Source organism: Vulpes vulpes, chromosome 4 (assembly GCF_048418805.1).
Source record: "Vulpes vulpes isolate BD-2025 chromosome 4, VulVul3, whole genome shotgun sequence".
Classification (NCBI taxonomy): domain Eukaryota; kingdom Metazoa; phylum Chordata; class Mammalia; order Carnivora; family Canidae; genus Vulpes; species Vulpes vulpes.
In genome coordinates this window covers 91,504,685-91,521,446 of record NC_132783.1, presented here as the reverse complement: position 1 = coordinate 91,521,446, position 16,762 = coordinate 91,504,685, and the positions used below count along the sequence as shown (strand labels likewise).

Below are 16,762 nucleotides of genomic sequence, written 5' to 3'. Positions count from 1 at the left end.
AATGTAAGTGTACTAGACACAATTCTTGTGCTCTGTAATACATTTTTGCAAAATCTGAAGCTTACTTAATTTCCTGATGCTTTTTTCTTCTTCTTAAAAACTAGCTAGGTTCCTATTTTAGTTTTAAAATACAAGTGTTAGGTCTTATTATTTTCCTTTTTAATTTTATATTTGGTAGGCCCTCAATTTGCAATATTCATTCATTCGTTTCTCAGATTTGTAAGTTTTCTTCATATACTTAAAACATAACATCTGATTCATCTGTCATTATTTATTCATCAGCCTGATTTCTGTAATCTGACCTCAGTGGCTCAGAGTTTATAATAACCTTTATATTCTAAGTGAGATTAATATTTCATATTGCTGAACTCCATTGTTATACCAAAACATGCTTTTGCCTTGCAACAAAGATTTTCCTTGGCCTGTTGTCATTTTTATGCCATAATGTTATTATCCTGGGCTTTCAGATTTTACGAACTAAATTATAATTAAGTTCAAGACGCTGCACATATTCTTTTTATATGAGACTGACACTTGAAATTGTAACAATTATAAAATTACAAAGATCCAAACATGACTCTGAGAGATCCTGCAATATATCCAAGGGGAGGAAGTATTTTCTTAGAATACCACTCACTCTGACAGTCTTACTGACAGAAATCTAAGCCTACTATCCAGTTTAGTTTCTGCTCTCAGAGAGAATAAACGCCCTGTTCTCAATTCACCAGTTCATTTCTTTAAACATATATGAAGGAGGACAGGCCTTCATCAATAACATGAATATAAGTTGGTGAATTTCAAAATCTCCAAATGAAGGCTACTAAAAATGGTTATTTTATGAAGACTTTCTTTACACTTGATACTTAGTATTTAGATTGAAGTAAATCACATACTTTCAGAGTTCATATAATCTAAATATAATACAATAGTGCAACTTTGAAAGGCAAAAATAAAGTCAAATTTCAATTCTGGCTAGACCTTAAAAAAAAACAAAACAAAACACATGTATGGTGCAGTTTGAAAAGCCTCTACTTTTATGTACTATACTATAATACTTACAAGCTGATGTTCTAATAGTTGGATTTTTTCATCTTTTTTCTTTATTTCCTCTTTAAGTTGTTTTACTTCATTTAATAAATCTTCATTCTGAAATATTTAAAAAAATTAACAAGCATTAAATCAATGATGAAGAGTGAATAATGGATGGTTTGTGAAGAGGAAAATTTTTCTTAAATATGCCAGCAATTCAGCTATACACAAACAAACAAAAACCCATTTTGGTCTTCTAAGAATTCATAGTGTAGGGGAGCCTGGGTAGCTCAGTTGGTTAAGCATCTGACTTTGGCTCAGGTCATGATCTCAGGGTCCTGGAATCCAGCTCTTTGTGGGGCTCCATGCTCAGCAGGGAGTCTGCTTGTCCCTCTTCCTTTGCCTCTCACCCCATTCATACTCTGTCTCTCTCTCAAATAAATAAATAAATAAATAAATAAATAAATAAATAAAATCTTTAAAAAAGAATTCATAGTGTAACAGAGTTCAAAAATGCAGAAAAATGAATAACAGTAGCAATACAGCTAACATTCATTAAGTACTTATCAGGTACTTTTAGATATCTAAGCATTTGATCCTGAGTACAAACCTGAGACCCTGAGGTAGATAGTATTATATCCCCCTTTTACAGATAAGGACACTGGGACATAGGCCATATAGTAAAATATATTACAGACAAAACAGTAACTTCAGATAAATTTAAAGGGATGTATGAGAGTTGCCTATCAAAAACAATGCAGGGCACAACAAACAGAAGGAACAGCATAATTAAAGGCACAGAGCCATTTCACAGCTGGCTCAGTAATCAGCAAAAGGATAAACAGGGTAATAGCGAGATTCTTTTTCCATGAGCTACTTTCCTAAAAACTGCCTTACTCAAAGACAAAATACCCTGCCAATTTAGTTTATAAGAAATTCCTAATAGTATTAAATGGAAACCTACTATCAAGTTAAGCTGGAATCTGGTTACATTTCCAGGTGTAAAGTATCATTACCTTATAGTTATAGTTCATTGTACTTACTACTATTCGATTATCCAGAAGTATATACTGAGGAAATAGCACCAGCAAGGAAATTAGGATATATTTGTGAATGATATATATTTCCAGAGAGAAAAATATGTAAGCAAATAATTATAATATGTTGTTACTGAGCAAAGGATGTCATCTCTTGCAAATACGTTGGGAACAAACACAAAATCTCACAGTCTCTTTAATGAGATCAGAAAGAGACATTTCACAAAGGCTTTAACATATCACATAAGTATCACAAACAATGGGGAAGAAAAGATTTTTGTAATGCTGTTATGTATATACTGTCAACTGGAGCAAGACTGTTTATTATAAGTAAAAAATGATTTCCATTCCAATTCAAAGAGTTTAACTTTTTTTAATTATAAATCAAGACCAAAAAAAGAGATAGACTGCAGATTATGAAGGATACACTTTTAAGCTATGTGGCAAATGAAGCTATTAAGATATAAGAAGTATATTTGACTATATAAAATTTTAAAGCATCCATACAATTAATATTAAAGCTAAAAGCTGGTGAAAACCTATGCAAATATGATAAAGGATTTATACTCAAGTATATGAAGAGCCTGTTCAAACATAAAAGGATCATTTTCTAGGCCCCAAGAAAATAAACCAGTACTCATCAATATACAGATAATTGGCAAAATGTTGTATCTGACTTGTTGAAGAAATACAAATTCAAGAATTAAGGTATTATTTTATGGGTATTAAGTTGGGGGTGAAATACTCAATGTGATTAACAAAATTGCAGGAAAGAATGGTACATTATCAGACATCAAAACTAGCCTTTCTGGGAAACACATGGCTATACACAGAAGAGTCATAAAAATGCTTGCACTCTGATTCAGTTATCTCACTCAAAGAAACAATCCTAAGTATGGAAAAACCTATGACAAGGTATTATCTAAAAGTTTACAAATTCACAATTGTCTCAAAGGGGGTGGGGCTACTGAAATACTGAAATACAACATAGCCATCATTCAGGCACTACTAGGTTCTGCCAGTGTTGGCAGAAATAGACTTGAAAATAAAATCGAAATACAATGTGATAACATATTAAGAGCCAACATGTATAGAGTACAGGCACTGCTCTAAGGATTTTACACATAATGATGGGCAAAGGAGAACATATCAGGAAATGGGTAACTCCAGGGAAGCCTTAAAGGATGAGAATGAGTTTCAAAGACACAGAAGTGTATCAGGCTTTGGATTTTAGAGTAAGAGATTCTCAGATACAGAGATGCTCTGTATTGTTGTATTACAATACAGAGATTATACAGTCCTCTGTATTATACAACAATACAGAGATGAAGGCAAGCCTAGCATACCATATTTGGAGAATTACAAGCAGTGATGTCACTGCGCAAAGGCTATAGTGAACAACAGGTACTAATGTGGTTAGTAAATTAGGCAAGGGCCCAATCATAGACAGCCATGAATACCAAGCATGGCCTAATAAGCCAGGGGAGTGCCAGTGCATTGGAGATGGATTTGACAGCTGTTCGGAGGATAAACTTGACAACGACAACACAATTAGGCTAGGGAACTTGTTACCAAGATGTAATACTCCAGATGACAGAAGGAGCCTGACCCAATAGAGTGATAATAGGGAGAAGAAGGAAGAAGAGCAGGAATCAAAATTAGGAGATTTTGGTGATTCTCTTCATGTTAAAGAAAAAGTACAAGGGGCAGTCAAGAGTAAGACATATATTTCTAGCTTCCTACCTCTATTTCTAGGGTAATATGGTGATTAGTTGTGTCACTGGAAAAAAAAAAAAAAGAGAGAGAGAGACAGAGAATAAAAGAAGAGAAATATATCCAAAGAGGAATATCTGTGAGTTTTAGATATACTATTAGAGATACCTGTGGGTGGGACACAGTGGAAATGTCCACAGGGCAACTGGATTACTAAGTATGAAGAAGAAATTTTATATGTTATCAAAAGATATGTCATATATGGAAATCATGACAATAAAAAGTTCAAAAAGAACCAGATAAAAGATATAAATCTATATCCTAAAGAAGAGAAGGAACCTACAAAGAAAAGGAAAAATGGGAAAATGTTGAGGAATATAAGGAATTTTAGAGAGAATGACATAAAAATCAAGGATAAAGCTTTTAAGACAACAGTCACCCCAAATGTCTATAGCATTAAAACCAGTAGCTGCTTTCATTTTTCCAGGTTTCCAGGTTAACTGGAAAAAGGTTTAAGGAGAGTCAGGGAAGGTTTATTTGGTTTATGATAGGTAAAAATACAGAAATTTATAAACTGAGGATAAAGAGAAAGTAGAGAAAGCACAATGAAGAGAGATGAGAGAAGAGGAGGTAGTTAGGTCCTTAATAGCAGCAGAAGATAGTCAAGAACCTAACAAAGAATGGTCTTCTATAGTATATAGTGGCTATTTTTGCCCTGTAACTGGAGCAAAGTGAATGAGAATGATAACAGATACAGGTAAGTCAGAGGGCAGGAAGGCATGTACCAGATCTTGCTTGATGAACACAAGGCCACCTGCAGAAATGGAGAAGAGTGGCCGATAATGAGGCTTGAAGAGAGTGGTCAATATTGAGACTAGCTCATCAGGGGAATGGGAGAGGGAGCTGTCCTGAGATAAAAAAGATTAGAGACATGGCAGGTCCAGTAGAGATTTTAGACCCTAAATTTCCAATGACACAAGTCACCATATTTGTATCATTTAAAACTACACTGCTAAACCCTCTTGGACAAGAAGGGGACATAACTGGGAATTTGATGTGCAAGAGTCTAGTATACTGGAGCAGAATCAGCTATAGCATCTCACCTTAGAAAAGGAAAACTAGGAATGACTTGGAAGGAAAAATAAATATTGTGTAATGATATGTCTACCACGTAACATTAAATATATAGACAAACTAAAAGGAACACTGAAAAAAATTGACACTAGTTGTGTAAAAAAGTTGGAATTAAATTTTTTCTTTAAAAATTATTTCTTTATATGCAAAATTTTTCACAAAAGAATGCAGAAAAAGTCCACTTTACTTTGAAAATGTCAGTCACAAACCTTAAAATTGAGAGATGATCAGAGATCACCTAAGTCAATGGTTCTCAACCGCTATATATGTAAAAGTTTTTTTTTTTTTTTAAAGACCTGTCCTACTGCAGATCTGCTGATTTAAAATACTATACTCACAACAGGATGGAAGCACAGAGACAGGAAGAAATTTGCAAGAACAGGTAAGATAACATGTTGAAAACCAAAACTACAAAACCAGACGTGACTACTAACGCTATATTCTTTTGATTTTTTGGTTGTTTTATAGACAATATTTTTTTAAATATTTTTTTAAATTTTTTTATTTATTTATGATAGTCAGAGAGAGAGAGAGAGAGGCAGAGACACAGGCAGAGGGAGAAGCAGGCTCCATGCACTGGGAGCCCGATGTGGGACTCGATCCCGGGTCTCCAGGATCGCGCCCTGGGCCAAAGGCAGGCGCCAAACCGCTGCGCCACCAAGGGATCCCCTTTTATAGACAATATTGTTCCCAGTAAGTCACCCCATATCCTATGAGAAAATCATGCTTCTCTGATCTCTAATGCCAGGGTTGGCTACTTGACTTGATTTGGAAGTGAAATATATAACATGCAAGCAGAATCCAAATGTGGTTATGCCAATGATCTTCTCCCTTAGCTACAAAAACATGTCCCAGGGTAGGGGCTAATCCTTCAACCTGGGTCCCAGAATGAAGCAGCAGCATAGAATTCCAGCTGATCTATAGCCAGTATGCAACATGTTAAAAAATAACAAGTGAAAAATACAGTTTTGTCATTGTAAGCAACCAGTACTTCAAGATTGTTTGTTGACTACCAAACCCTGAAAATAGAATGTAAAAGAAAGAATCAATTTTAACTTGGAAACATTAAATCAAGAATACTTTTATGTACTTCAGAAATAACTGCCCCCCCCCCAAAAAAAGCTTTTTTAAACTAAAAATGAGGGGTGCCTGAGTAGCTCAGCAGCTGAGCGTCTGCCTTTGGCTCAGGTCATGATCCCAGGGTCCTGGGATCAAGTTCCGCATTGGGCTCCCTACAGGGGGCCTATCTCCTGCTGCCTGGCTCCGCCTCTCTCTCTGGGTCTTTCATGAATAAATAAATAAAATCTTTAAAAATAAATAAATAAACAAAAAATGAGAATTATAAAAATATACTTTCAAACACTAAAATGCATCCATATTCTAGAATTGTATTTTTTTTTAATTTTATTTATGATAGGCACACAGTGAGAGAGAGAGAGAGAGGCAGAGACATAGGCAGAGGGAGAAGCAGGCTCCATGCACCGGGAGCCTGACGTGGGATTCGATCCCGGGCCTCCAGGATCACGCCCTGCACCAAAGGCAGGCGCTAAACCGCTGCGCCACCCAGGGATCCCTATAATTGTTTTTTTAAACATGAAAAAAGATGAGTTAATCTCATTTTCAGTCTATATCTTCAGTGTTGTGATTCTATATGAGAAGTACCTGTTAATCATTTTGATTGGTAGTTATATTTTAAAAACTTATTCATAATTATAAAAAATAATTTTAAAATGTAATAACTTATTGATTTAAGAAAAAGAATCCTGAATAGAGACAAATAATAATCCAACTGATAAAATAAATTCAAATTAAAATACTACAGTGATAACACTTTAACTTTATAAGGTAACAAAAGTTAAAAGTAGACCTGATTAAAACTCAACACAGCAAAGCTTCAGGTTTTGATACATTTACTACTAACTGTTTTAATGGTTACTGCTTTATAATTTTAGTAATAAAAAAGAATTTTGAAAAATTTAGCATGACTACTATTTATACCTTATATATTTGATCACCATCTTCTGGTTCTGGACTGGATGGCAATGATAGCTGAATATCATGCAGCGAACCACTTCCATCATGCTACAGAGGGAAGGAAAACATGAGATTAATAGAGTAATTGCAGACACTCACTTCAACCTGAATTCACCCCGACCAAATGCTAGCATGGCAAAGAACAGGAATTAAATTTTAGAAATCTTCTTTTTATACCTACACAGAGGTAGAAGACAATGTGGAGGAGGGAAAGAAGAGTGCTAGGGCAAGAATAATTTGTGCAAATAAATAACAGACACTACATGAGTGGATGAAATAAAAAGCCCTTGAAAGTTTTAGAGTAGGAAAAAGAATATGGAAAATTTCCTATAAAATTTGAAGATTATCTTAACTACAAAAAGCAAAATGAAAGTCAAATTATATGTGCTTTGGTTTAGATACGGTTTTGAGTATGTTGTTTTCTAAGTCAGAAACAATACCTCAACAAGGAGTGGCCACAAAAGTCATTTGATCAAAAGTATTAGATAAGAGTATACATATTGCAGGACTATATTTATACAAAGCCTGATAGCAGAAAAAACTAATTTATGGTGTTAGAAGTCAGAACAGGGGTTGACTCAGGGGAAAGGGGCTATTGACTGGGAAAGAGCATTAGGAAACCTACTAGGATGCTGGATATGTCTTGACTGTATGGTGTTTATGTGAGTAGGTACATATGAAAAGTTTAAGCTGCACACTTAAGATTGGTATGCCTTAAGTACCTTACTGGATGTACGCTATACTTCAACAGAAGTTGAAAAAAAATGAAACTTCTTGTCCTTAAATGCAATAAAGAAAATGACAAGATAAGAATTAAGGTCTACCTCTTGCTGTATTGGTTAGGAATAACCAACTAAGAAATGACATATTAAATAATTCACAATTTCAAGAAAGATGAATCAGTAAAGAATATGCCTGGAATAATGGTGAGGGATTGAGCCCCTGACCAAGGCAGCACAAATGTGGCCGGACACCTGGTTTGTTCAGATGGTATCCAGCTGCCTTGGGACACCTACTGAATCAACAAGCTTCAAGATCACTGCCATCACAATCTTCCTCAGACATAACTATCCTGAGAAAATCTCTTAGACCATAGAAATGTCCCGTATTAAAACAAGAGTGCTAAAGTATAAGACATAATCATGTAGGTCATTTTCTTTTTTATTTACTGTATACCCAATGAACCAGAATCTCTAGGTATGGGGTCTACAAATGTGTATTTAGTAAAGTTCAATAGGTAATACTGATTGACAGCAAAAAATAAGGATCTGTCAAATTTCTACAATAAATATATTTTTATTGTGCTGTTATATGAAGACAAAGAATTTGACATAAGAATGGAGGCAATGTCCTACTGAATAACAAATGTTTTTAAAATGCCTCTTTAAATGTTTAAAAGAACAAAGAAAGAAATTTTACAAGATTCATCTCAGTAAAAAGTTCATCTCTGTCGTAAACAACTTGACCTATAAAGACAATCCCACATCTAACTATATATTTGAGTATAAAAGGAACTGTAAAATCTGACTTATTTCTAAACATCTCCATCATCTTCCTGCCCATTGCAAAGCAGGAACCCTAAAGAATGGGACACAACACAAGTATACACCACTTTTGCCTTGGACATGGGTATAACAGTGGAAAACAAGCAGCAGAACAGGAAAAATAAAACACCAGCTTTTAGGGTGGAGGAACAAAAACGGGAGCCCCAGGTAAAAATATCTGGGAGATCATGAAGTACCAGCACAGGAAAGTGACTCCAGAAAGCTGTATGTAAATTTCTAGGTTCAGCAGCACTTGGCTTGAATCTGATCCTAAACAGTATACTAAAGACTGAGGAAAGTGACTCCAGAAAGCTGTATGTAAATTTCTAGGTTCAGCAGCACTTGGCTTAAATCTGATCCTAAACAGTATATTAAAGACTGAGAAATAACATTGCCCAGACCCAATCTAGCCTCTGAAAGATGTATACTAAGAACAGATCTGACAAGCATGGCACAAAACCTTTGAAATAGAACTGACATTATGACCATAACCCAAACGTGGCTGGCCAGCTGGAACTTACAGCCTGAACCCAACCAGAGTATTTACCTGCTTTAAAATAAAAACAAAAAACAAAAACAAAAACCCCAAGAACCACAATATTCTCCATAGCATTTAAACAAAATTAAGTGTCTCACAGCAAACCATGCAAAGATCTAAGATATAATCCAAAAGTACTCAACCTACAAACAACAGGGAGAATCTCAATTCACACAAGAAAAGACAATCAACAAACACCAATGCCAAAACAAGACAGAGGTTGGAATTCATTGAAAGAGATTCTAAAAGGGCTATTACAAAAATTCTCCAAAAGTAAGAAGTCTTGAAGGAAATGAAAAGAGAAAGTCTCACCAAAGAAACAATATATAAAGTGGAAACACATACAAAATTTAAAATTACAAAGATTCAATAACTAAATTTTAAAATACACTAGCAGGACTAAATAACAGCATTTGAGATGACAGACTGAACTTGAAGACAGATCAACAGAAATCATGCAATTTGAACAATGAAGAGAAAAAAGAAAAAAGGAGAAAAATAAAACGGAGCCTACTGAAGGAGCTATGGAACAAGAAGGAAAGATGTAATATTCACATCATTAAAGTCACAGAAGGAAGGGTGGAGGGGCAGAAAAAAATGAAGAAATAATGGATAAAAACACCTCAAATATGGTGAAAGACATAAATTACATATTTGAGAAGCTCATTTTAAAAGAATAGAAAATAGACAAAGCATGCTCTCTGAACACAAGGGAATTTAATTAGAAATCTTCAAACTCTTAGAAAGCAAATAATAAACTTCCAAATCATCCATGGGTCAAAGAAGAAACCTGAAGACAAATAAGGTATTATTCTGATTTGAAGGAAAATGAAGTTACCACATTATCAAAATTTGTGGAATTCAACTAAAGCAATGCTTAGAGGGAAAATTACTGTAGAAATGCTTAGAATAAAACAAAGGTGTCAAATGTACCACTGAAGCAAAATAAATCCAGAACAGCAGAAAGAAAAAAAATAATAAAGAGCACAAATTAAATGAAATTGAAAATCAAGAAATAGAAAGAAAGCAATGAAACCAAAAACTAATTATTTGACAATTGTAAAACTGCCAAAGAACAAAGTTAGAAGGCACAAATCAGATACATACCAGGACAAAGAAAGCATACACCAGGAATGAAACCGGGGATATCACTACAGATGTCTCAGGCTTTAAAAGTAGTAAGTAAGGTGGAAAACAAACCAACTGGCTCAGTCGGTTAAGCATCTGGCCTCAGCTCTGGTCATGATTCCAGGGTCCAGGGACTGAGCCCCCAAATTGGGCTCCCTGCTCAGCAGAGAGCCTGCTTCTCCTTCTCCCCTCAACCCCACTCCTCCTTTGTCTTGCTCTCTCCCTCTCTCAAATAAATAAAATCTTAAAAAAAAAAGTAAATAAGGCAATAATACTATGAGTGACTCTATACACACAAATTTGACAACTTACATCAAAGGAAGAAATTATTCAAAAACCACAAACTATCAAAACTCACCCAAAAGAAACAATCTGAGTAGATCTGTGATTATTAATAAAGTTAATTCACAATTTAATCTTTCTGTAAAAGAAATATTGAAGGCCAGATGTTTTCCTAGCAAATTCTTCCAAAGTTTAAGGAATAATATCATTTCTATATAATCTTAGAGAAAACATAAATCAAATTAAATTAGAAAATTAATCAAATCAAGTTAATGAGCCTTGACGCATCCAACTTTTGATTTTGTCTGGGGGTCGTGATCTCAGGGTTGTGAGATCTAGCCCCATGTCAAACTCTGAGCTGGGCATGGAGCCTTTTTAAGATTCTCTCTCTCTCTCCCTCTCCCTTTGCCCCTCCCACTTTCTCCCTCTCTAAAAAAGAAAAAAAAAAAAAGACTTACAGATCAATATCTCTCATGAATAGACACACAAAAGCCCTTAACAAAGTATCTTTAAATAAAATCCAACAATATATAAAAAGGGAAAAAAGATCATGAACAAGTTAAGTTGATCTTTGGAAGATAAAACTTATTCAATAGTTAAAAAGCAATGTGATTCCACATATCAAGAGATATCTATATGATTATCCCAAAAGATACAGAAAAAGTTTCTGGCAAAATTCAGCATCCATTCATGGACAAAACCTCAGCAAATTAGGAACAGAAGGGAACTTTCTCAACCTGATAAAATCCATCTAAACGATCCTCAGAATTAACATCGTATTAAGTCAAAGACTGAAAGTTTTACCCGTAAAACCAGGAACAAGGCATTCTGTTGTACTGGAGTTTACGGCATATTATTTGAATAAGTAAATAAATAAAATTTTATTCATTGCAGTAAGACAAGAAAAATAAAAATACAAAAGACAATTAGGAAAGAAGAAATGAAACCATCTCCAGGTAATATAATTTTAGCTGTAGCAATTCTAAAGTATCTACAATACTATTACTAGAATACATGAATTTAAGAATGTCACAAAATACAAGATCAATATACAAAAATCTACTATTTCTATGGTGAAGAATAACTGAAAATTGAAATTTAGAAAAATGACTTCTATTTACATACATTAAACCAAAATCCAAGAAATAAACAAAATCTAGGGGAAAAATAAAAATCCAAAATTTTAAAAAAGGAAATATTTAGGTACAAATCAAACAAAATATAGACAAACTCTCTATTTAAAAAAATCAATTGAAGAAATCAGAGATGACAAATAAATGGAGAGGTATATTCTATTAATGAATTTAAAGACTTAGTAGTTTTGAAATGTCAATTCTTTTACAAATTCAACTACAGATGAGTACCCCAACTCCACCAAATTCCTAGAATTTTTTGCAATAATAGAAAAGCTGCTTCTAAAGTTTATATGGTATGGTAATAGAACTAAAACAAACTTTGAAAATAAAGTTGAGAGACACCATACTACATCAAGACTTACTATAAAGCTATAGTAATCAAGAGAATGTGATATTGGCAAAAGGGCAAACACTGATCAAAGGAACAAATCAGAGTTCTGCAATACGCCCACATATATGTTTAAAGGCATTTCTGACAAAAGTACCAAAGCAATTCAATAAAGAAAGCCTTTTCAACAAATGGTACTAAAATATCTATATGCAATAAAATAAACTTCACTCATACCTCACAGCATATATAAAAATTCTCAAAACAGTCTGTAGACCTGTATGTTAAACTTAAAACCACAAAAATTCTTCAAATAAACAGAAAAATCTTTGTAATTTTGGGTTGGATAAAGATTTCTTAAATATGATACCACAGATTATGACCACAAGAGATATCTGACTTCAAGAGAAGAATTTCTGCTCTTTAAAAAACTATTAACAGAATAAAAAGAGAAGCTATGAACTGGAAGAAAATATTTGCAATAATTCAAGTAAAATAATGAGCATAGTGTCTAACTTATAGAATATAAACTGTTGGGGATCCCTGGGTGGCTCAGCGGTTTAGCGCCTGCCTTTGGCCCAGGGCGTGATCCTGGAGTCCTGGGATCGAGTCCCGCATCAGGCTCCCGGCATGGAGGCTGCTTCTCCCTCTGCCTGTGTCTCTGCCTCTCTCGCTCTTCTATGTCTATCATGAATAAATAAATAAAAACTTAAAAAAAAAGAATATAAACTGTTAACTATTTTTTAAGCAATAGTAACAACAAAAATAATAATAATAATATGAAGCTCTAGGGTTTATAACAGACTTCATTAACTCACTATTCTACAAAGTTACCTAAAAAGCAAATTCCATTTTTTTCAATATTCGTTTGTTTCATCATTTTCATGTCTGCTTAAGTACTTACATAGAAATACATAAAGAACTATCAAAAATCAATAAGACAACATTTTTGTTCATGGGCAAAATGACAGACACTAAGGAAGACACACAAATAGCAAATTAGGTACGTGAAAATATGCTCAACATCATTAATCATCAGGCAAATGCAAATTCAATTTACAGTGGATACCACTGCACATCTACATGAAAGGCTTTTGAAAAACAGGCACAAAGATGCAAAACAACTACAACTTTCATTAATCAATCGCTGGTAGGAATATAAAATCAGATAGCCACTTTGGAAAACAGTTCCAGCAGTTTCTTAAGTTAAATATATACTTACCGTATAACCCAACAATCCTACAACAAGGTATTTACCCAAGAGAAATGAAAACATGTGCACACGAAAACCTGTGCAGAAATATTTATAGCAGCTTTATTCATAAATGCCAAAAACTGGAAAGTGGCACAAGAATCCTTCAACTGGTAAATAAATTAACAAATTATGATACATGCATATGGTGGAATATTACTCAGCAAAAAGAAAAGATCAGCAATATGAGGACAGCACAAATGAATTTAGAATTAATTATGGTAAGTGAAAAAAAGCCAGAATCTAAGGACTAGATATGATTCCATTTATGTGATAGTCTTGAAAAACCAAAACTACAGAGACATAAAAAAGATCCAGTGCTTGCCGGGAGCTAGCAGTGAATATAGGGATTGACTGCAAAAGTTTGAAAAAAAAAAAAAAAAAAAGGAATTTGGGGGACGACTGTAACAGCTATGTAATTGTACGGATTTGTCAAGTTTACAGACTATACAATGAAAAAGGCTGAATTTTAGTTTTTAGTGTATGGAAGTTACACCGCAAAATAGCTGTACTAGATTGAACAGTGTCCCCCTAGAAATCCACGCCAATCCAAAACTTGTGACTGTGACTTCACCTGGAAATAAGGTTTTTGCAAATGTCATCATCAAGTTGAGGTCATAATGGATTAGCATCAAGCTTAAATCCAATATGACTGGTGTCTTTATAAGAAGAGAGAAATTTGACACACAGACATATAGGTAATGTGAAGGTCATGTGAAAATAGGAGGCAGAGACAGGTGTCATGCACCTACAAGGCAAAGGATGCCCTCAATTGCTAGCAACCAGCAAAAGCTAAAGAAGCAAAAAAGATTCATCTCCTAGAGCCTTCAGAGCACATGGCCCTAAAAACACCATGATTTCAGATTTCTAGCCTCCAGAACTGTGAGAGAACAGATTTCTGTTGTTATATGGCCCCCCAGCTTGTTGTACTTTATTATGGCAGCCCTAGAAAATTAATAAAAGACCAGACTTTAAAAAAAAAACAAAAACTAAAAGCAAACAAAAGGAGACAGTAACACCAGATAAATCTTAACAATCACAAGAAAAATAAAACTGATAGAATATAGATAGGGACGCTCGGGTGGCCCAGCGGTTCAGCACCACCTTCAGCCCAGGGCATGACCCTGGGGTCCTGGGATTGAGTCCCTGCAGGGAGCCTGCTTCTCCTTCTGCCTCTGTCTCTGCCTCTCTCTCAATCTGTGCCTTTCATGAATAAATAAATAAAATCTTAAAAAAACCCTGATAGAATATTACTATAACACAAGAGACAAGGTAGAATTAAAAAGTATTAACGAGGATAAAAAAAGATTTTAGTGATCAAAGAAACACTCCACCAAGATGATGTGCCAATTCCAAACATTTATATACCTAAATAACAGCCTAAAGACACTAAAACAAAAATTGATAGCATTAAAAGAATAAATTGAAAAATCTATAATTATAGCAGGAAACTAACACTACTCTAAGAAACTCACAGATCAAAGAGAAAACTTTAGTAAGGATAAGGTGCAAATAATACAATTAAAAAGCTTAATATAATAGAAATACTGCTACCTTAAATGTAGAGAATATATGTTCTTTACAAACAGACATAGAAAGTCACAAAAATTGAGCATACTGTAAGCCAGGGAATAATAAATTATGGTCCACAGGACAAATCCAGCCAGAGGTCTATTTTTATTATAGTCCATGAGCTAAGAATGGCTTTTACATTTTTAAATGATTGAATTTTAAATGATTTTATAAATATCGACTAAGAGCTGCAATTTTGCTTCTTGCCCAAAAAAGCTAAAATGTGGGGCAGCCCAGGTGGCTCAGTGGTTTAGCGCCGTCTTCAGCCCCGGGGTGTGATCCCAGAGTCCTGGGATCGAGTCCCACATCAGGCTCTCTGCATGGAGCCTGCTTCTCCCTCTGCCTTTGTCTCTGCCTTTCTCTCTCTCTCTCTCTCTCTCTCTCTGTATCTCTCATGAATAAATTTAAAAAATAATAATAATAAAAAGAAAAGAAAAAAGCTAAAATGTTTACTATGTGGCTGGCCTTCTATGGAAAAGTTTTCTAGCTCCTGCTTTAGGATACAAAAGCAAACATCGACACAATCCAAAGAACTTGTATCAGATAGATATCCTTTATTGTTAATGTACCAAGATTAGGAATCAATACAAAATGAAAGCACATACACAAACCACTATTTTTGAAAATTGAAAAAGAATTATTCTAAATGAAATAAATTTATAATACAGGCCAAAAACAATTGAGAGTTACTAATGTTTAAGTTATTTACAATGCCTCAAAGGAAAAAAAAATCCAATTTTTTTTTAAACATAAACTGTCTAGCAGTCTAGATTTAGGCAATCAAAGAGGGAAAAATTTATTTCCATCAAAGCACAAGAGCTTAGAGATCATTAATAAAATCTCCAACTGAATCAATTAATAAAACCATCTCCCCTCCAAATAACTGACACTAACCAATGGTAGTACTATTAAACCTTGACTCAAATAAAAAGTGTCCAAACCAAAATTGGGAAGAGCTTCTTTAAGCATTAGAGGGGGAATGGATAGAAAATTTTCTCTTTTTAAAAAACTGAGTAACAATCATGCATGTGATGGTTGTGCTTCATATTACATATACTAAGAAACTAACATTTATTGAACAATGCTGTCACAGTCCTAAATATTTTGCATAAACATATTTAACAAATGCACAGATGCAAAATACTAATAACCACAACACACTACTACACAAAAAATAAGCAATTCATAGTTAACAGACTGTCCATGTATACTGGGTTGCTTTATTGAGTAAAGTGTCTCAGCAGTTTCTATGGGTTCTAGTTAGGATTTTTGAACTCTAAATACAATTAACCTTAATTAACTCAAATGCCATTTACATTTTATTAAAGATTCAAAAAGATAAACTTTCCTTTATTCTAAGAGCATTAAGAGACCGCTGTCTGCAAGTCATCTTCCACTTTTCTATTTTGACATAGCATCAAGATAAACTTTTGTTCTAATATTATGAATCTTCCACATATTAACTTATTGGAAAACCCTATAACAAACTCCATCTTACCCAGGTGGTTCTTCCATGAGTTTGCAAAATCTGGGATCTTCCTAGGAGTTCCAGAGCAGCTGCAATGGACATAGATACTTGAAATGACTAACAAAAAAGTTTGGCAGCGTTGACCAATCTCTGCTGACAAGCATCATCAGTGATGTCAACAAAGCTGCCTTGTTTTTCAGATATGCTACAACATAATCACAAGAGGCATCCTAGGAAAGGGAGTAGAGGAAGAGGAGAGATTGATTTTTTCATTTTCTTTTTGAAAAGTTGCTCTTTTTAAAAACAAAAGTATATGGACGAACAATCACATCACATAGACTCTACAATGTGCACTGAGAATAATTTTTGAGTTATGCTGTAATTCACCTAAGGGATTTAACATCTAATCATTCAAGCTATATTTGAGAGGATTTCTAAAATAGAAACGTATAAAGCCTGATTTTCAATAAGTGCTTCAGAGATGAGGGGACCCTAACAAATGGGTGGAAAAAAAGATATTTTTAAAACATAAAAATCTGGCATTCAAATTGTTATATACGGATAGAC

General features: G+C 34.2%; 1 protein-coding gene across 14 annotated transcripts in view; it reads right to left on the bottom strand.

The window, feature by feature from the left end:
• The window catches only part of CCSER2 (coiled-coil serine rich protein 2), a 186,962-nt gene that overhangs the window by 43,880 nt on the left and 126,320 nt on the right, over nucleotides 1-16,762 (bottom strand). For 13 of the 14 annotated variants that reach the window (XM_072756389.1, XM_072756382.1, XM_072756383.1 and 10 more), the window contains 2 exons: nucleotides 6,912-6,995; nucleotides 1,060-1,146 (listed from right to left, as the gene is read on the bottom strand). In XM_072756389.1, coding sequence (XP_072612490.1) covers nucleotides 1,060-1,146; nucleotides 6,912-6,995 — 171 coding nt within the window. Of the gene's footprint in view, nucleotides 1-1,059; nucleotides 1,147-6,911; nucleotides 6,996-15,266; nucleotides 16,285-16,762 lie in introns of those variants that run through there. The other variant, XM_072756394.1, reaches the window with a different exon arrangement.